The sequence below is a fragment of the Pseudophryne corroboree genome, chromosome 9 (assembly GCF_028390025.1).
Source record: "Pseudophryne corroboree isolate aPseCor3 chromosome 9, aPseCor3.hap2, whole genome shotgun sequence".
Classification (NCBI taxonomy): domain Eukaryota; kingdom Metazoa; phylum Chordata; class Amphibia; order Anura; family Myobatrachidae; genus Pseudophryne; species Pseudophryne corroboree.
In genome coordinates this window covers 388,492,936-388,514,690 of record NC_086452.1, presented here as the reverse complement: position 1 = coordinate 388,514,690, position 21,755 = coordinate 388,492,936, and the positions used below count along the sequence as shown (strand labels likewise).

The window sequence follows — 21,755 nt, the reverse complement described above, 5'->3', positions numbered from 1 at the left end:
GGAGAGAATTGAGGTCATTTTGATGTCTGGAGAATTAAGTTGCCGTGTCATAGCTGCAGATTGCTGCATAGCTGCATTCAGCCTCAGTTCTGAATGACTATTGCAGCTTCCCCTGTTACATTCATCAGGATGGGGCTCCACCACCCTACGGAGCAGTTGTTCGTCAGTGGTTAGATGGTCAATTTCCTGGTCATTGGATTGGCCAATGTGGTTCTGTGGAATGGCCACCCAGTTCACCTGACCTCACACCACTTGACTTTTATCTGTGGGGTCATTTAAAGCAACTCGTGTATGCGGAGAACATAAGAAATAGACATCATCTCCAGCAACGCATTGAAGAAGTGTGTGCCAGCATTTCTTCGGAAATCCTTCTGCGAGTGCATGATGATTGGATCCAGTGCCTTTGAATTTGTGTTGACCAAGAGCGACAACATGTTAAACACATTAAATGACTGTCCTTTATGGAGAACAGTTCAGTCTGTAATTCCAACAAAAAAAGTGTTGTAACTTTTGAACCATAACTGCTATTTCAAATCTGTTTGCAGCAAATTCTGATGTTGTTTCACATGTTACACGACCCCCTTTCCATTTGAAAAAACTGACTTAGATTCAAGATGGCTGATTTCAAGATGGCGTCCATGTTCGGTACATACCCTAAAAGATAGCCCACCTCACCCATACCTTACTGGAGCATTCAGTTTTCCCATTACCTGCACAGTTTTTTAAACAAAAGGGTGTACTGCGACTTTTGAATCACCCTGTATATATATGTGTGTGTGTGTGTGTGTGTGTGTGTGTGTGTGTGTGTGTGTGTGTGTGTGTGATTGATTGTGTGTGTGTGTGTGTGTGTGTGTGTGTGTGTGTGTATTTGTGTGTGTGTATATACAATGGGTGTTTAAAATAAGGGCTCTGTAGGCAAGTGTCCGGTGATTGCAGTGTCTTTTTACTGGCAGCAGACACTGGTGCACAGCATACTCCGGCTTAGGCCTGAAAACACAGGCAGGAACAGAAAATACTGTAAGCACACACACATAAAAAGTCCTAGCACTCCTTCACTCCTTGTACTCAGCAATAAGTCTGCTGCAATGGCTTGCAGCCACACTTGCAATGCTCTCTTGGCACAGCCAATGTCATTAGTCCCTGGCAGGGGCATTTTAAGAGAGGAGGGTGTGCACCTCCGAGTGGGCCCCTTCCTCTGCATGGCGCAGTAGTCTCCGGCATTGTGCTGGAGTATACTGCACATGCGCAGGTCTCCGAAAATATGGCGCCTGCCATGTTCTGGAGACCAATTTGACTACTACGCATGTGCGGCAGACATTTGGGCTGCGATTTTTGCTGCAACAGCAGTGCTCGATACTGGACTTCGGAAAGGTAAGTATTAAAATATGGGTGCAGTTTGGGCCTCCCCTGGACCCAGTGGCCCGTGTGCACTGCAAACATTGCACCCATTATAGAAACGCCAATAATCCCTGGCACTACGGAGACTCTGGCCTACTAACTAGCCCTAGCAGGCATCAGTGCACAGAACTCTGGTTGAATCGGAGTTTTAAACTCTTCCTGTTCTTTGGTGCTGAGTTCCTGCTGGATCTGGGCAATTCACAAAACCCAGAATTCCAAATCTCCACTGCAGCTGCAGAATGTGCCGGTGTTGTTTTCCTCTCCCTTGGAGGGATCACGTACTGTTTTCATTCATATTCCATTATTTTTATACTTTTATTACTTTAATTACTTTTCATATTTATAGTCTCTTTCAAATGAGTAAAGGCCTGATTCAGATGTGCTTGGAGGAGCTATCACTGCTGCTTCCTTCCTTCCTTTGTGCTTGTGCAGAACGGGTCCTGCGCAAGTGCAAAGTATGGCGGCGCAAGGCGCACCCGCGTCCACATCAAAATCAGACCCTATGTACACTGGGAAAATCTAGAAATGTCAGCATTATTATGATTTCTGTTTTAACAAGTGCAATTGCTGTTTCATAAGTGGTTCCCAATACGGTATTACCTACGAACAACAAGAATTGGCCTTAAAATAGCAAAGAGTATTGTTCGCTGTGTTGGTTGCTGGGGTGCTTGTCAATGGGGCCTTAGCAGGGAGTTTACAAAAGTTCAACTTGATTATTGATTGAATGCAGAAAGGAGTGCATCTGACGGGCTGACAGCACTCAGAGGCCACCAGCAGGTGTTTGGGTGCATCCAATTACACGGTGACCCAGGAAAAATCATTTTAAAAAGAAAACAGTGCAGAGAAAAAGGCAACGTACAGCAATTATGTTGAAGAAGTCATCATCTCCCAGGGTGTCCAGAATAGAGGATACAGTTTGCTTTGCAATTGTCAGACGCAGTCCTTTCATGCTGCCACTTACGTCAACTAAAATCACTACGTCCTTTGGAGAGGTAGCTGCTTGGATGTACCTGGATCACAGAGAAACAGATTGCTCTTTTACATGACATTTTGGAAGTGGAAGGGGTTAATACGTTTATTGTGAGATGGGTTACTTACCATTTTCGGTTTCTACAGTCGAATGCAATGACGCCATTCTCATCTGGTTCCCATTTAATACCTTATAATTAAAAAAAAGAACTACAGTATTAATGTAATCCAAAGAAGCTATGAGAGTTTACTGTAATGTGTTTTCTTAGAAGTTAGTGCACCCCATGTTAATTTCTAGTGAAAAAAGAAAATTGCAAGAAAAAGTTAGTCGAACTGCGATATCACAAATGACAGATATATATTTGTTAATAATGCTATTTATAGTTGCACAAGAAAAATATGATGTTCTTTATAGAAATCTCAGTGGGGGTTATTCAGATGTTGTTGGAGTTGCTGTCACTTCCTTGGAAGCAGCTGTGATACTGCAGCTCTGTATGTTAATGCAGCAGGAGGTGTCTATTATAAGCAGATGCCTCCTTCCTGCCTCCAAATGGCATCAGACTGTCAATCACTGACAGTCTGATCCATTCCTACATCCTGTGTTGCGAGACCCGTTCACATACGTGCAGAACGAGTCCTGCACATCCAACCGCAACTCCAACCAGACCTGAATGAGGTCCTGTATCAGCTACACATAGGGCCTGATTTAGAGATGGACACAAAGTTAATGTTCCGCGCTACTGAGTGATTATCGACAGACTGTGCATGTGCCACGATCACGTTGCGTATGCGTCAAGGTGCCGCTGCAATCTCACTCACAATGAGGATTTATTGCAAAGTGACTGATAGGAAGGGACCATTTGGGGAAGGTAACGGGTAGTGGTTGTAAAACACAGGCGTGTCATGGCCGTTTTTTGGGGTGTGCAACTAACATCAGCTGCAAGCTCTAATGTACAGTAACATGGCATCTGCATTGCTACTGCCGGGTCCATAGGTCCAGTGGCGCAGAGAGGGGGGAGGGTGGTACAAATTACCTGGGCACAAGTCTGATGGAGGGGCCCAGGTCCCAACGCCTCCTCTTACCTGGAAGCAGTCGCTGCAGCTTTTCTTCTCAGCCCAGCACACGCTGCTGTGTGCTGGGCTGTAGTGTTGCCAGGGAAGTGCTTAAAATACATTTTTTTCTGTACTTTTTTTCTACGGGTGCCTCCTGTGATTAGGCCATGCCCGCTGAAAAGGACCTGGGCCTAGCCGAGCTCGCTACTGCCCTGGCTGGGAGGCATGTCATGCTCCTGTGAGTGTGTGCGTCTCATGTGCTAAGCAAGCCCCCAAACAGGTGTGGCTATGCCCCCAGCATGCTGTGGTCACATACCACCGGGGGGGCTGGGACCCAGGAAGTTGTTGTACCGGGGCCCAGGATTTCTCTTGGTAGCCCTGCATAGGTCTACCCATAAGCCTCATATTTCTAGTTCTTGCATATAGTCTGTAAATGTGTACACAATTGCGAATGACTTGTGATATTTCTGGGCAGCAGCATCACTTGCGGATATCAGCAGTTGCGAAGCCGAAAAAACGCACTTGCAATTGCATTGGCATACATCTCTGAATTAGGCCCATAGCGCTGTACAAGGGCACTTATGGGTGTTACGACTGCCCACTCCCCCAGTGCATGTCACACTATGATGTCATAGAGTGGAAGCTGGGTACAGGAAGGTGGGTGCCAGGCATGTCCTAGGTGTGTCCTAGACACCTCTCTATGCTGCAGAATGTCTTTCCGGGAACCGGCCTACAAGGCAAACTACCTACAAAGCAGCACTGGTTGCATCTTCTTAAGTATGGCATTGATAACCCTTTCCTTTTCTTAGCGTACAGTAAGTATCCAGATATGTCCCATTAAATATTCAGTTGGCTATAGTAAATCTGCAAAGCTAACCTTACTTCTCATGATGATACAGTGCTTAAATTTGTTGATGTACCTGGGTGCTTTGACAAACTTAAATATAGTAGTATAAATAAACTCTAGGAAACAATGCCCTACAGAGCAGATTATCATGAAACATTATTGGTCTACTGCAGTGGTTTTCAACCTGGGGTACTAGGACTCACATGAGTACTCGCTATGATGGCATGGGGTACTTGAAAAATTTGCTGTTATAGCGGTTCTGGGCAGGAAATCCAGATGATAATTAGACAAAAAGGTAAGCAGTATCCTACGGATTTTATACAGGTGGGGGTGTGGTCTGCGCTCCCTCCAATTGGAGTTTGTCTGTGTGGGATAAGTCAGGGAAGCCCGGCATTCTGAAGCCGAGTGAAACGCGTTGTACACACCCCCTCACATCCGCCCCCAACCCGGAGTTCCCGATCCCCTGGCAAGCGCTGGCCGTAAGCACAGAGAGGACCGAGAAAAAAGCACTGCAGGCGCCTGCAGCAACATCGCGACCGCGGGGAGAGACTCTGACACACCGCCCAAGGTGAAACATCAGGAGTCCCGAGCGGGACGAAGACACGTAAGTGAGAGACTCTTTACAAATATCGGACCCAAAGAGACTAACTTTGACAATACCCGGACCCACAGAAAGAAATCCTTTTTGCCGCAGAAAGGAGAGAGAGCGCGCTCTCTCATTTGGACTCAGCACACAGGGCCCTCTTCCCCAATGGGAGAATTTTATTAAGTGTTTTATTAATTGTTTTATTAAGTGAATTATATTAAGTTACTTTATATACACCTATATCAATTGTTATATTAGAATACTGTTACATTTATACACGGTTTTAAATTATTTACATATGGCTTTATGAACTTGTGACATATACTCCAATTATATAAACCACCACCCCTCTGCCTTATACTAACAGCATCACTGAGACTCGGACGCTATATTAATTAGCGCAGAACAATTAAGTGTGTGAGCAGTGAATTTTAATAATTGTAGACAGGTGCTGTGAGGTGCTTATCAAGCCACAACCCCGGTATAGAAATATTGCTGTCTCTCTCTCTCTTTTAAATGCTTATTTAAATACTGATTTTGTTTTGTCTTAGTACTATGTTCATAATAAACAGATTATAAAACTTTATGCATTAATATCATTGAATTCCTAGATATCAAGTAGCGCCACAGGTCCTTGTTTTTCTGTATTTGCTAGTATCCTACGGATGTCTAGCCCTGTGCAGCATAGTAGGACAATAAAATTAAAAGTCTATTCATGTATCCTGCAAAATCAAGCATATGTAGCTATACAAGTTTCTTTATCACATTTTTTCTTAAAAGTTGTAATAAGTGAGACTTTGGGCCTAATTCAGACCTGATCGCAGCAGCAAAATTGTTCTCTAATGGGCAAAACCACAGGCACTGCAGGTGTGGCAGATATAACATGTGCAGAGAGAGTTAGGTTTGGGTGGGTTATATTGTTTCTGTATAGGGTAAATACTGGCTGCTTTATTTTTACACTGCAATTTAGATTTCAGTTTAAACACACCTCACCCAAATCTAACTTTCTCTGCACATGTTATATCTGCCCCACCTGCAGTGAAACGTGGTTTTGCCTATTATAGAACAATTTTGCTGCTGCAATCAGGTCTGAGTCAGGCCCTATATACAGTAAGTACAAATCATTAAATTCCTGTGTCAGTTTCATAAATCTTGCTTATAGCACGTTTCTATGGATAGATAGATAGATAGATAGATAGATAGATAGATAGATAGATAGATAGATAGATAGATAGATAGATACTTATGCTCTCATCCTTCAGTGCTGCCCTTTCTCTTGCTAAACAGTCATACTTCAAGAACCTCATCTCCTCCCAGTCTTCCAACCCCCGGCGCCTCTTTGCCACTCTCAACTCACTCCTCTGCCCACCTCCACCTCGTCTCCCTTCCTCACTCTCTGCTCTTGACTTTGCCACTTACTTCACATCCAAAATTGACTCCATACGTCAGGACATCACATCACACCAGACCATCAGTAACCAGCCTTCTCCCATCCCTTACCAACCCTCCCCATCCCTCGCACCAACTCTGTCATCTTTCTCCCATGCATCTGGAGAGGAAGTCATGGAGCTCATTCGTTCCTGTCCCCTCACCACCTCCCCACTTGACCCTATCCCCTCCCGCCTCCTCCGCTGCCTCTCTTCTTCTGCTTGTTCCCATCTTTCCCACCTTCTCAATCTCTCCCTCTCATCAGGCACTGTCCCCTCTGCCTTCAAGCACGCACTCATCTCTCCTATTCTTAAAAAACCTACCCTTGATCCAAACACTCTCTCCAACTACCGACCCATCTCTCTCCTCCCTTTTGCCTCCAAACTCCTTGAGCGTATTGTCTACAACCGCCTTACTTCCTTTCTTTCCTCACACTCACTACTTGACACATTCCAATCTGGCTTCCGTCCTCTCCACTCCACTGAAACTGCCCTTACAAAAGTATGCAATGACCTCCATGCTGCTAAATCTAAGGGACACTACTCTCTACTTATTCTACTTGATCTCTCTGCTGCTTCTGACACTGTGGACCATCCTCTCCTACTGCAAATCCTTCACTCCATTGGTCTGCGTGACACTGCCCTCTCTTGGTTGTCGTCCTACCTTTCTGACCGTTCATTCTCTGTCTCCTCTCATGACTCCACCTCACCCTCACTTCCACTAACTGTAGGGGTACCCCAAGGTTCTGTCCTTGGTCCTCTTCTCTTCTCTCTCTATACGTCCTCACTAGGTAAGCTCATTAGTTCTTTTGGTTTCCAATATCATCTCTATGTTGATGACACTCAAATCTATCTTTCCTCTCCAGACCTCTCCCCTACTCTCCTCACTCGTATCTCCAACTGTCTCTCTGCTATCTCTTCTTGGATGTCCCAGCGCTTTCTTAAACTTAACATGTCTAAGACCGAGCTGATCATCTTCCCTCCCTCCCGTATAACCTCACCTCCTACAATCTCATTATCTATTGATGGCACTACTATCTCCTCTACCCCCCAAGTGCGCTGTCTTGGAGTAATCCTTGACTTCTCCCTCTCCTTCAAACCACACATTCAGCACCTCTCACAAACCTGCCGTTTTCATCTAAAAAATATTTCCAGGATCAGACCCTTTCTGACCCAGGATGCTACTAAGACTCTTATCCACTCACTGGTCATCTCCAGACTGGACTACTGTAATCTCCTCCTGACTGGCATTCCTGACAAATACCTCTCTCCACTCCAATCTATCCTCAATGCTGCTGCCCGGCTCATTTTCCTCACCAAACGCACTACATCCACCTCTCCTCTCTTACTAGACCTTCACTGGCTCCCCTTCCCTTTCAGAATCCATTTCAAGCTTCTCACACTTGCTTACAAAGCCCTCACCCACTCCTCTCCCATCTACATCTCTGATCTTATCTCGCTTTACACTCCCACCCGTCCTCTTCGCTCTGCTAATGCTCGCCAACTCTCCTGCCTACGGATTACTTCCTCCCACTCTTACCTCCAAGATTTTTCACGTGCTGCACCACTTCTCTGGAATTCCCTACCTCTCAGACTCTCCACCTCTCTACAAAACTTCAAACGGGCTCTCAAGACCCACTTCTTCACCAAACCCAGCCAAATCTCATCCTAACCCTTTGTTCTACACTCTCTATGTACCCCAATTGTGTCACCCCTGTCTGTCTACCCCTCCCCTTTAGAATGTAAGCTCTCACGAGCAGGGCCCTCCTCCCTCATGTGCTTACCCTTTTCTTACTTTAATAATCTTCAGCTGCACCAAATCCAGCAGTCTTCTGCCACCTGATACTTATTCCAGTGTCATCTGCTGATGTAGCTATGTTTATTTACCCTGTACTTGTCCTATATTGTAGCCAACTGTAAGTTGCTGTTTTCCTAGTTGATTATTTGTTTATGTACTCTGTAATTGGGCGCTGCGGAACCCTTGTGGCGCCATATAAATAAAGGATAATAATAATAATAATAGATAGCAGCACCTAAATGGTTTATCCAATAACAATTATATATTTGTAATTATATTGCTTATCAAGTGTTGGGGGTACAAATAACACAAATGGGATTTTAAATGCATTCATTTACTGGAGGATTGATCTCTTACCAGGATATTGCCGAAAAAATCCTTTTGCACTTCCAAAATATTGCCATATGAGGGATGGATCGCGGTCAAAGTTATCGACAAACACCTTGTTTAGTGCCTCGGACCAGTAAATTCCATTCACTATTTCGGGATCTGAAATGGAAAAATTAAATAAAGGGGAAATCCTCTATGATTCTCTCTTCGTTTTATTTTAAGCAAATAAAACAGTAATGATTTACTCACAGAAAATTATATCTGTTAGGTAATAAACTAAAAAGTTTCCTGGGATGGCAGATGAAATGGATCATTCTCCTTCTTTACAAACGTTATAATAACAACACACAATAAACATACAAATCATATACTGTATGAAATAAAAACATTGGACCTGATTCAGATCCTGTTGCACATGTTGTAAAGTATCGATGTTTGGAACTTTGTGCATGTGCGGTACAGGTCCTGCGTCATTGGAAGCAAAGCAGCTGCAGACGTCAAGAGATTGACAGTCTGCAGCTGTTTGGGGGAAGGAAGAGGGCAGCGATGGCCTTCATTTCCCAAAATGAAGGTGTATCCACCCTCTGTTACCTCCCAGTGACCGTCCGAGAATGCCCCTTACATTTCTGATACCGTGCATCCATATCTGTACTGTGACTCCACATGGGACGCATGTGCAGAAGAGAAAACAAACATCACTCCACTGCTACTGACTAGGAATCAGGCCAGGGCATATGATATTTTAAATACAAAACCATTCTTGACTCTTTAAATCCAGCTGCCAAAACCATTGAAGACTTGGTGGCTTTGAAATGCGCTACTTTGTAAATTTATCTAAAGGTGGTAGAACTGGTACTTTCTTGTCTTTTCCCTGCCTAATCTAAACTTGATATGAATCGGACAGATATTGGTTGGTCTATAGAAAAAATCTGATGCACTAAACTGGCTATAGATCTTTTAATTCATATAGCTAGCATAGCACTAGAAAAAAATTGTATTTTGTAAAATATATACACTGGATACACTGAACAACAGAAATAGTATTTGTCGTGTATGTTAGTTACGTGCTGACTAGAACAACAGATACTGTACAGAGAGAATGAGTAGGCTGACATGAAAATGTTTATTAGTAGATTATACAAATAAATAAGTAGTGTTTGGTTGTTATAAAGTTACCTAAGAATATGAGTGCAGTTGCACTGGGGTTCGGCCACTGGAGGGCACCAAACATGCAATTAAAAAGCAATATACATACATACATACATACATACATACAGTATAAAAATTAGTGATGTGCACCGGAAATTTTTCGGGTTTTGTGTTTTGGTTTTGGGTTCGGTTCCGCGGCGGTGTTTTGGGTTCGAACGGGTTTTGGCAAAACCTCACCGAACTTTTTTTTGTCGGTTACGGGTGTGTTTTGGATTTGGGTGGGTGTTTTTTCAAAAAACCCTAAAAAACAGCTTAAATCATAGAATTTGGGGGTCATTTTGATCCCATAGTATTATTAACCTCAATAACCATAATTTCCACTCATTTGCAATCTATTCTGAACACCTCACACCTCACAATATTATTTTTAGTCCTAAAATTTGCACCGAGGTCGCTAGATGGCTAAGCTAAGCGACACAAGTGGCCGACACAAACACCTGGCCCATCTAGGAGTGGCACTGCAGTGTCAGGCAGGATGGCCCTTCAAAAAAAGCCTTTTCCTCGCACCCCCAGTTGCGGGAGAATGTGAAGGAGGAGATGTTGACGGGTCGCGTTCCGCTTGACTTGACAATTTTCTCACCAGCAGGTCTTTGAACCTCTGCAGACTTGTGTCTGCCGGAAAGAGAGATCCAACGTAGGTTTTAAATCTAGGATCGAGCACGGTGGCCAAAATGTAGTGCTCTGATTTCAACAGATTGACCACCCGTGAATCCTGGTTAAGCGAATGAAGGGCTCCATCCACAAGTCCCACATGCCTAGCGGAATCGCTCTGTTTTAGCTCCTCCTTCAATGCCTCCAGCTTCTTCTGCAAAAGCCTGATGAGGGGAATGACCTGACTCAGGCTGGCAGTGTCTGAACTGACTTCACGTGTGGCAAGTTCAAAAGGTTGCAGAACCTTGCACAACGTTGAAATCATTCTCCACTGCGCTTAAGACAGGTGCATTCCACCTCCTTTGCCTATATCGTGGCCAGATGTATAGGCTTGAATGGCCTTTTGCTGCTCCTCCATCCTCTGAAGCATATAGAGGGTTGAATTCCCCCTCGTTACCACCTCTTGCTTCAGATGATGGCAGGGCAGGTTCAGGTGTTTTTGGTGGTGCTCCAGTCTTCTGTACGCGGTGCCTGTACGCCGAAAGTGGCCCGCAATTCTTCTGGCCACCGACAGCATCTCTTGCACGCCCCTGTCGTTTTTTAAATAATTCTGCACCACCAAATTCAAGGTATGTGCAAAACATGGGACGTGCTGGAATTTGCCCAGATGTAATGCACGCACAATATTGCTGGCATTGTCCGATGCCACAAATCCCCAGGAGAGTCCAATTGGGGTAAGCCATTCTGCGATGATCTTCCTCAGTTGCCGTAAGAGGTTTTCAGCTGTGTGTGTATTCTGGAAAGCGGTGATACAAAGCGTAGCCTGCCTAGGAACGAGTTGGCGTTTGCGAGATGCTGCTACTGGTGCCGCCGCTGCTGTTCTTGCAGCGGGAGGCAAAACATCTACCCAGTGGGCTGTCACAGTCATATAGTCCTGAGTCTGCCCTGCTCCACTTGTCCACATGTCCGTGGTTAAGTGGACATTGGGTACAACTGCATTTTTTTAGGACACTGGTGACTCTTTTTCTGACGTCCGTGTACATTCTCGGTATCGCCTGCCTAGAGAAGTGGAACCTAGATGGTATTTGGTAACGGGGGCACAGTACCTCAAGCAATTCTCTAGTTCCCCGTGAACTAACGGCGGATACTGGACGCACGTCTAACACCAACATAGTTGTCAAGGCCTGAGTTATCCGCTTTGCAACAGGATGACTGCTGTGATATTTCATCTTCCTCGCAAAGGACTGTTGGACAGTCAATTGCTTACTGGAAGTAGTACAAGTGGTCTTCCGACTTCCCCTCTGGGATGACGATCGACTCCTAGCAGCAACAACAGCAGCGCCAGCAGCAGTAGGCGTTACACTCAAGGATGCATCGGAGGAATCCCAGGCAGGAGAGGACTCGTCAGACTTGCCAGTGACATGGCCTGCAGGACTATTGGCTTTCCTGGGTAAGGAGGAAATTGACACTGAGGGAGTTGGTGGTGTTGTTTGCGGGAGCTTGGTTACAAGAGGAAGGGATTTAGTGGTCAGTGGACTGCTTCCGCTGTCGCCCAAAGTTTTTGAACTTGTCACTGACTTATTATGAATGCGCTGCAGCTGACGTATAAGGGAGGATGTTCCGAGGTGGTTAACGTCCTTACCCCTACTTATTACAGCTTGACAAAGGCAACACACGGCTTGACACCAGTTGTCCGCATTTCTGTTGAAATAATTCCACACTGAAGAGCTGATTTTTTTTGTATTTTGACCAGGCATGTCAATGGCCATATTCGTCCCACGAACAACAGGTGTCTCCCCGGGTGCCTGACTTAAACAAACCACCTCACCATCAGAATCCTCCTTGTCAATTTCCTCCCCAGCGCCAGCAACACCCATATCCTCATCCTGGTGTACTTCAACACTGACATCTTCAATTTGACTATCAGGAACTGGACTGCGGGTGCTCCTTCCAGCACTTGCAGGGGGCGTGCAAATGGTGGAAGGCGCAAGCTCTTCCCGTCCAGTGTTGGGAAGGTCAGGCATCGCAACCGACACAATTGGACTCTCCTTGGGGATTTGTGATTTCGAAGAACGCACAGTTCTTTGCTGTGCTTTTGCCAGCTTAAGTCTTTTCTTTTTTCTAGCGAGAGGATGAGTGCTTCCATCCTCATGTGAAGCTGAACCACTAGCCATGAACATAGGCCAGGGCTTCAGCCGTTCCTTGCCACTCCGTGTCGTAAATGGCATATTGGCAAGTTTACGCTTCTCCTCAGACGCTTTTAATTTTGATTTTTGGGTCATTTTACTGATCTTTTGTGTTTTGGATTTTACATGCTCTGTACTGTGACATTGGGCATCGGCCTTGGCAGACGACGTTGATGGCATTTCATCGTCTCGGCCATGACTAGTGGCAGCAGCTTCAGCACGAGGTGGAAGTGGATCTTGATCTTTCCCTATTTTTTTAACCTCCACATTTTTGTTCTCCATATTTTAATGCGCACAACTAAAAGCCACCACAGGTATACAATGTAGATGGATGGATACTATAGTATTATATTACTTAAGGACGACGAGTGCACTGACGACACAGAGGTAGGTACAGCCGTGGCCTACCATACTGCTATATATATATATATATATATATATATAATATACTGTATAATAATAATAACGGACCTGGTGGACACTGTCAGCAGACTGCTAAACTAGTATGAAGAAAAAAAAAACCACCACAGGTATACAATGTAGATGGATGGATAGTATAGTATTATATTACTTATGGACGACGAGTGCACTGACGACACAGAGGTAGGTACAGCCGTGGCCTACCGTACTGCTATATATATATAATATACTGTATAATAATAATAATAACGGACCTGGTGGACACTGTCAGCAGACTGCTAAACTAGTATGAAGAAAAAAAAAAACCACCACAGGTATACAATGTAGATGGATGGATAGTATAGTATTATATTACTTATGGACGACGAGTGCACTGACGACACAGAGGTAGGTACAGCCGTGGCCTACCGTACTGCTATATATATATATATATATATATAATATACTGTATAATAATAATAACGGACCTGGTGGACACTGTCAGCAGACTGCTAAACTAGTATGAAGAAAAAAAAAGCCACCACAGGTATACAATGTAGATGGATGGATACTATAGTATAGTATTATATTACTTATGGACGACGAGTGCACTGACGACACAGAGGTAGATAGAGCCGTGGCCTACCGTACTGCTATATATATATAATATACTGTATAATAATAATAATAACGGACCTGGTGGACACTGTCAGCAGACTGCTAAACTAGTATGAAGAAGAAAAAAAAACCACCACAGGTATACAATGTAGATGGATGGATAGTATAGTATTATATTACTTATGGACGACGAGTGCACTGACGACACAGAGGTAGGTACAGCCGTGGCCTACCGTACTGCTATATATATATATATATATATATATAATATACTGTATAATAATAATAACGGACCTGGTGGACACTGTCAGCAGACTGCTAAACTAGTATGAAGAAAAAAAAAACCACCACAGGTATACAATGTAGATGGATGGATAGTATAGTATTATATTACTTATGGACGACGAGTGCACTGACGACACAGAGGTAGGTACAGCCGTGGCCTACCGTACTGCTATATATATATATATATAGAACATGGAAGCAGCCCGGCACTCCGTTGTCCCCAAAGGGGTATTGCTCCGGTGCCCTCCTAGGGGTGCGGCAACCCCAATATGTACAGCAAGGGAGAGACGGCGGCACTCAGAGACTTTCACTTTCAAAGGTAATAAAGCAAAGGGTGCATTTGTTGGTCAACGTTTCGGGGGACGGACCCCCTTCTTCAGGACACTGCAAACTAGTGATTGTGCAACAAAAAACAACTTAAATACCTTACCTGTACCGCCAACCTGCGTCCGCCTCCACGTCCCAGCCGTCCGGTGTACGGAGCCCGCGCTTCCGGCAGCGTGTGGCATGCAGTATCCGGAAGTCGCGTCATCCCGCGCCTCGGACCTCCCAGTGACGTGGCTGCTGACAAAGGAAAGACGGTAACCATGGAGATGCGACGCAGCGTCGCAACGCTGCGCTGCCTCACAAAACATTTGTGACATGTAGTGCTGAATTAGAGCCTACCAAAACTAATGTAAATGAATACATGAAAAGATGCATAAAAAGCAAGTGTGATGCCATACAATGGATAACAAATAGATAAAAAAAATGGATAAAAAATAGATAAAACATGGATATTGGAATGAATAAACAATGCTAGTGTATAAGTAAAAATGTGCAGAATTACACAAAATAGTGACTGCTAATAACCCAGCGAGGTCCACATTGGGCCATGTTGGGTCCTGTCACAACAAGACTGATCGGACCAAAGCTCAATAAATAAGTATACAATGGAGTAAAGATAATCTCAACATCATTAAACATCAAACATTAAATGTATAACAGGTGCCTTGCCCAACTCATCCCTAAAACCTAATTATCTGTCTGTATATACCTTTGAGACTACACATGCCTGAACTGGATTATTAAGAACAGGACGTTAACAGGGTACATGCTGACATCTGTCACCCTGACTAAAGGAAACACTGTAGATTCAGCTGTTCATTGAGGCCCCTGGGGTAGATGGTGTCTAATTTAAAGATCCATCGGGCCTCTAATTGTAATAATTGGGCCGCTCTGTCCCCTCCTCGGGCAGAGGCAGGGACATGGTCCACTATCTTGTACCTAACCGTGGCCAGGCTATGCCGCATCTGGACAAAATGGCGTGCGACTGGTTGGTCGCTTTTGCCAGTGTTGAGGGCAGCCCTGATGGCCGACCTGTGTAGGGCCATTCGTTCCTTAAAAAGGCATTGTGTCTTACCAACGTAGTATAGACTGCAGGGGCAGACCAACACATACACTACATGTGTAGAACTACAGGTCAGTGGCCATCGGATACTTATTTTTCTCCCTGTGTGGGGGTGCTGGATGAAATCTCCCGTGAGCATATAGCTACAGGTCGTGCAGCCTAAACATTTGAAGCAGCCAGGCTTCCGGCTCAAAAAATGCTTGGCTGCCGTGGCTGTTTTAAATCCCGAAATGTCATTTTTGACCACAAGGTCCTTGATATTGGCACTGCGAGTATAGCATGGCATGATTCTAGAGTGTTTCAAAGAAGGTAAACCCGGATCAGAGTTAATGATGGGCCACATCTGTTTGACCCTCTTATTAGTCCTGGAACTGTTGGTGTTAAATTCATTAACCCAAGTTATTCTGTCAGTGTTAGCCTTGGGGTTTTCCCCTTTTAAAGCCTCACACCTACTAAGGGCCATGACCTTTTTACGTGCCTGTTTTAAAATGTCATTGGGATAACCCCTCTGACGGAATTTCTCAGACATCAGATCTAGCTGTTGTTCAAGGTCCCCAGGGTCGCTGGTGATTCTGCGAACCCTGAGGAACTGAGAAAACGGCAAGCCTCTGACCAAAGATCTAGGGTGGAAGCTGTCGTAACGAAGCAGGGAATTCCGATCGGTGGGTTTGCTATACAGTGATGTATGGATCGTGCCGTCCTTCACTGTAATTTTGATATCCAGGAAGCAAATTTCTGTAGCATGTGAAGTGAGTGTGAATCCGGTCAAATTCACACTCACTTCACATGCTACAGAAATTTGCTTCCTGGATATCAAAATTACAGTGAAGGACGGCACGATCCATACATCACTGTATAGCAAACCCACCGATCGGAATTCCCTGCTTCGTTACGACAGCTTCCACCCTAGATCTTTGGTCAGAGGCTTGCCGTTTTCTCAGTTCCTCAGGGTTCGCAGAATCACCAGCGACCCTGGGGACCTTGAACAACAGCTAGATCTGATGTCTGAGAAATTCCGTCAGAGGGGTTATCCCAATGACATTTTAAAACAGGCACGTAAAAAGGTCATGGCCCTTAGTAGGTGTGAGGCTTTAAAAGGGGAAAAACCCCAAGGCTAACACTGACAGAATAACTTGGGTTAATGAATTTAACACCAACAGTTCCAGGACTAATAAGAGGGTCAAACAGATGTGGCCCATCATTAACTCTGATCCGGGTTTACCTTCTTTGAAACACTCTAGAATCATGCCATGCTATACTCGCAGTGCCAATATCAAGGACCTTGTGGTCAAAAATGACATTTCGGGATTTAAAACAGCCACGGCAGCCAAGCATTTTTTGAGCCGGAAGCCCGGCTGCTTCAAATGTTTAGGCTGCACGACCTGTAGCTATATGCTCACGGGAGATTTCATCCAGCACCCCCACACAGGGAGAAAAATAAGTATCCGATGGCCACTGACCTGTAGTTCTACACATGTAGTGTATGTGTTGGTCTGCCCCTGCAGTCTATACTACGTTGGTAAGACACAATGCCTTTTTAAGGAACGAATGGCCCTACACAGGTCGGCCATCAGGGCTGCCCTCAACACTGGCAAAAGCGACCAACCAGTCGCACGCCATTTTGTCCAGATGCGGCATAGCCTGGCCACGGTTAGGTACAAGATAGTGGACCATGTCCCTGCCTCTGCCCGAGGAGGGGACAGAGCGGCCCAATTATTACAATTAGAGGCCCGATGGATCTTTAAATTAGACACCATCTACCCCAGGGGCCTCAATGAACAGCTGAATCTACAGTGTTTCCTTTAGTCAGGGTGACAGATGTCAGCATGTACCCTGTTAACGTCCTGTTCTTAATAATCCAGTTCAGGCATGTGTAGTCTCAAAGGTATATACAGACAGATAATTAGGTTTTAGGGATGAGTTGGGCAAGGCACCTGTTATACATTTAATGTTTGATGTTTAATGATGTTGAGATTATCTTTACTCCATTGTATACTTATTTATTGAGCTTTGGTCCGATCAGTCTTGTTGTGACAGGACCCAACATGGCCCAATGTGGACCTCGCTGGGTTATTAGCAGTCACTATTTTGTGTAATTCTGCACATTTTTACTTATACACTAGCATTGTTTATTCATTCCAATATCCATGTTTTATCTATTTTTTATCCATTTTTTTATCTATTTGTTATCCATTGTATGGCATCACACTTGCTTTTTATGCATCTTTTCATGTATTCATTTACATTAGTTTTGGTAGGCTCTAATTCAGCACTACATGTCACAAATGTTTTGTGAGGCAGCGCAGCGTTGCGACGCTGCGTCGCATCTCCATGGTTACCGTCTTTCCTTTGTCAGCAGCCACGTCACTGGGAGGTCCGAGGCGCGGGATGACGCGACTTCCGGATACTGCATGCCACACGCTGCCGGAAGCGCGGGCTCCGTACACCGGACGGCTGGGACGTGTAGGCGGACGCAGGTTGGCGGTACAGGTAAGGTATTTAAGTTGTTTTTTGTTGCACAATCACTAGTTTGCAGTGTCCTGAAGAAGGGGGTCCGTCCCCCGAAACGTTGACCAACAAATGCACCCTTTGCTTTATTACCTTTGAAAGTGAAAGTCTCTGAGTGCCGCCGTCTCTCCCTTGCTGTATATATATATATATATATATATATATATATACTGTATAATAATAATAACGGACCTGGTGGACACTGTCAGCAGACTGCTAAACTAGTATGAAGAAGAAAAAAACCCACCACAGGTATACAATGTAGATGGATGGATACTATAGTATAGTATTATATTACTTATGGATGACGAGTGCACTGACGACACAGAGGTAGGTACAGCCGTGGCCTACCGTACTGCTATATATATATATATAATATACTGTATAATAATAATAACGGACCTGGTGGACACTGTCAGCAGACTGCTAAACTAGTATGAAGAAAAGAAAAAACCACCACAGGTATACAATGTAGATGGATGGATTGGATACTATAGTATAGTATTATATTACTTATGGACGACGAGTGCACTGACGACACAGAGGTAGGTACAGCCGTGGCCTACCGTACTGCTATATATATATATATATATATATATAATATACTGTATAATAATAATAACGGACCTGGTGGACACTGTCAGCAGACTGCTAAACTAGTATGAAGAAAAAAAAAGCTACCACAGGTATACAATGTAGATGGATGGATACTATAGTATAGTATTATATTACTTATGGACGACGAGTGCACTGACGACACAGGTAGGTACAGCCGTGGCCTACCGTACTGCTATATATATATATAATATACTGTATAATAATAACGGACCTGGTGGACACTGTCAGCAGACTGCTAAACTAGTATGAAGAAAAAAAAAGCCACCACAGGAGTGTTTTTCAGGCAGACAAACGTATACTGGACTGGTGGTCACTGTCAGCAAAACTGTGCACTGTACTCCTGCTATAACTGCTCCCCAGTCCCCACAATTAGGCAATGTGAGCAGTGCACTCAGCACAGATATATGCAGCAGTGCAGCACACTGAGTGAGCACAGATATGGTGGAGCGTTTTTTTTCAGGCAGAGAAATAACGGATTAAACTCACTGGTGGTATAATCAAAACCCTGCACTGTACTCCCTAACAGCTGCTCCCCGTCCCCAATCCTCCCCACAATTATAAGTCACTCAGTCTTTTCTACTATAACGGAGAGGATGCCAGCCACGTCCTCTCCCTATCAATCTCAATGCACGTGTGAAAATGGCGGTGACGCGCGGCTCCTTATATAGAATCCGAATCTCGCGAGAATCCGACAGCGGGATGATGACGTTCGGGCGCGCTCTGGTTAACCGAGCAATGCGGGAGGATCCGAGTCGCTCGGACCCGTGAAAAAAAAGGTGAAGTTCGGGCGGGTTCGGATCCCGAGGATCCGAACCCACTCATCACTAATAAAAATACATTTCTATATATATATGACAATGATTCTCTAGTACTCATGAACTTCCTTTAAAAATAGTCAAATGGCACAAATTATTGTTTAGAACTTTTACTTATATTTTTTCACAAAATACAACCAAACATCAATTATAGATATATAATGGATTATTAAATAAGACTGTATGAGTCTGAATATGTAAACATTATGTGTATTTAAATTATTAATACAAAATGTATTGGTCACTATAAAGGTATAAATAGCATGATAACACTATAAAGTTATAAATAGCATTTTGACTTTGGGATTTACAGTAAAATGTAAAAAATAAAGAATGTAATTTTCAATTCAATATTATTGCTGTTTTAATTCCCGCGGGCAAAACCACTGAAAGCTTGCATCATTGAAATCCAGCGCTTAATGAATGTACCCTATAGACTTAATAAACTTACATAACATTTTTTAACAGTTCTTCTATTTAAATTCTCCTACTGTTGAATAGCATCCATGCTTGGCTAAAGCTGCTACGGTACCCCCTCTATTAGGGGGATGACGTCATCACGGCCAGGGGAGCCAGGGACAGAAGTTGTTCCCACCCCCTCTCCCCCGGCGTTCATCCCGTTCGTGGGTCTTCTCACTGTATTTAAGGTACGTTGTTATGTACCCTGTTTGTATCACCTTGACAAAGGGGCGCCACGGCCCCGAAACGTTGGTCATTATTATGATGCAATAAATCATTTTTGATGGCTCAATGTACACAAACAAACTTTGTTTAATACACAGTTATTAAAAAATATTGGCTAAAATTACCTTCAGGCTGTGTGTGTATAAGGTGTATATGGAACATAAATGCATTCTGTGCTTAGACTTAGGTCCCATCGCCATGATATCTCATTATGGTATGCAATTATTCCAAAATACGGAAAAATCCGATATCCAAAATACCTCTGGGTCCAAGCATTTTGGATAAGGGATATTCAACCTGTATATATATATGTTCTATATATATATATATATATATATATATATATATATACACACAATTTTTTTTATTTTTTTTTTAAAGAAAATCGGGCACTCAGGCACTACTAAGCACCTTAGAATTGTATACATCTTCAAATAAATATTCAAATTAATAACACTCCAAACCCCTGAGTGACAGCTCTTAACCAGTAAAATGTGATGGTTAGTCACAATTAAAACCGATATTGAAAGTGGAGGAAAATAAAACACCTATTTATGTGCATTAAAAACCTGTACCACACAACAAGTGGTTAAGAAAAGTCTGTATTTGCTTATATTAGTTTATTTTTTTGGTCGTGTGACCCACCATGTAAGTACAGCATATAAAAAAGCGGACAGAACATTGGGGGTCATTCCGACCTGATCGTAGCTATGCTAAATTTAGCACAACTACGATCATCTTCCCTGACATGTGGGGGCACGCCCAGCACAGGGCTAGTTCGCCCTGCATGTCAGGCTGCCCCCCCCCCCGCACAAGTACAAAAGCATCGCACAGCTGTGATGCGTTTGTACTTGTAGAGTAACTCCCAGCCAGCGCAGCTCCTGCGGCTGGCCGGGAGCTACTCATCGCTGCAGCCCGCCCCCCGCACGGTCCAGCCACACCTGCGTTGGCTGGACCACGCCCACAAAACAGCAGCCAAACGCCTCCGTGCCGCCCCCTCCCGCCCAGCAGCCGCCTCTGCTTGTCAATCAGGCAGAGGCGATCGCTAGGCAATGACAGCTGCCGGCTGTCAGCCATGCGCCGGCGCACTGCGGCACCGGCGCATGCGCAGTTCTGACCTGAACGCTGTGCTGCGAAGAACTGCAGCGAGCGTTCGGGTCAGAATGACCCCCATAGTGTGCTCTGTTTTAGCAATTTACACTGCAATTAAACCAACAGATTGAAATACTGTAATCAAAATTAGGAATGGCTTAGTCCCAACAATCAGTGCTACAGATGGTCAAACTTTTTTAAAAACTGTAACACTTATTTTAGCAGTGAGTTAAAAACAAATAGTAAGTAGCGCATGTACAGAAATACATCAAATTGAGCACTTATCTGTCCATAGAGGAATCCAACGCATTTCATTATGAAGAAGAGCCCCATGACATAGTCTTCAAAGACGAAACGCACAGGATAAAAGCCATGACCACTAATCGACTATAAGATCTGTGCAGCGAGATCAGTTGTAGTAGTCAGCGCTGGCCAAATGATAGCCCTATTTTCCCTGGTGATACGAGGGGGGGGGTTTACCAGCAACGCCAGCCCAGACCCAGCAGTTTTTATGAACAAACTGTAGTCATGTATGGGCTAGGATTCTGCTTACGGGTTTAAGTGTTGTAGAATAGGAATCAGAGATTCTGCTTTTTGAAACTATAACAATATCTGAAGTTTTTCTCTTCCAGGACAAATTACAATTGTTTGACATTTAATCTGCAAAATATTTGACCAGTTTCTCAGACCAGGGAGATAAATGGACTCTACTTGTGAGAGGTGATCAAAATTCACTGGAGACAATTAATTCTTAATTATTGGCTGGGTTTCTGTTTATTTTGCCACAAATTGTAAAATGTGTTATAATGCCTCTGGGATATTTCCATGACCTACGTAGTTTGGTTTTATTTAACATTTTCTGAGCATTACTTCAATAGGAATAGTTCCAGTTAATCAGGTTATTATTAAAGGACAGCTGATTCCAGCAAGTGAAATTTTCATATATGAAACA

General features: G+C 44.0%; 1 protein-coding gene across 6 annotated transcripts in view; it reads right to left on the bottom strand.

The window, feature by feature from the left end:
* CACNA2D3 (calcium voltage-gated channel auxiliary subunit alpha2delta 3) overlaps nt 1-21,755 on the bottom strand; it is a 2,000,770-nt gene that overhangs the window by 1,091,574 nt on the left and 887,441 nt on the right. For all 6 annotated transcript variants that reach the window (XR_010186941.1, XM_063940834.1, XM_063940836.1 and 3 more), the window contains exons 7-9: nt 8,436-8,567; nt 2,497-2,557; nt 2,258-2,408 (exon numbers count right to left, since the gene is read on the bottom strand). Coding sequence is in view for 5 of the 6 variants with exons in the window: in XM_063940834.1 (XP_063796904.1) it covers nt 2,258-2,408; nt 2,497-2,557; nt 8,436-8,567 (344 nt within the window). In the remaining variant the exon portion in view is untranslated. The remainder of the gene's footprint in view (nt 1-2,257; nt 2,409-2,496; nt 2,558-8,435; nt 8,568-21,755) is intronic.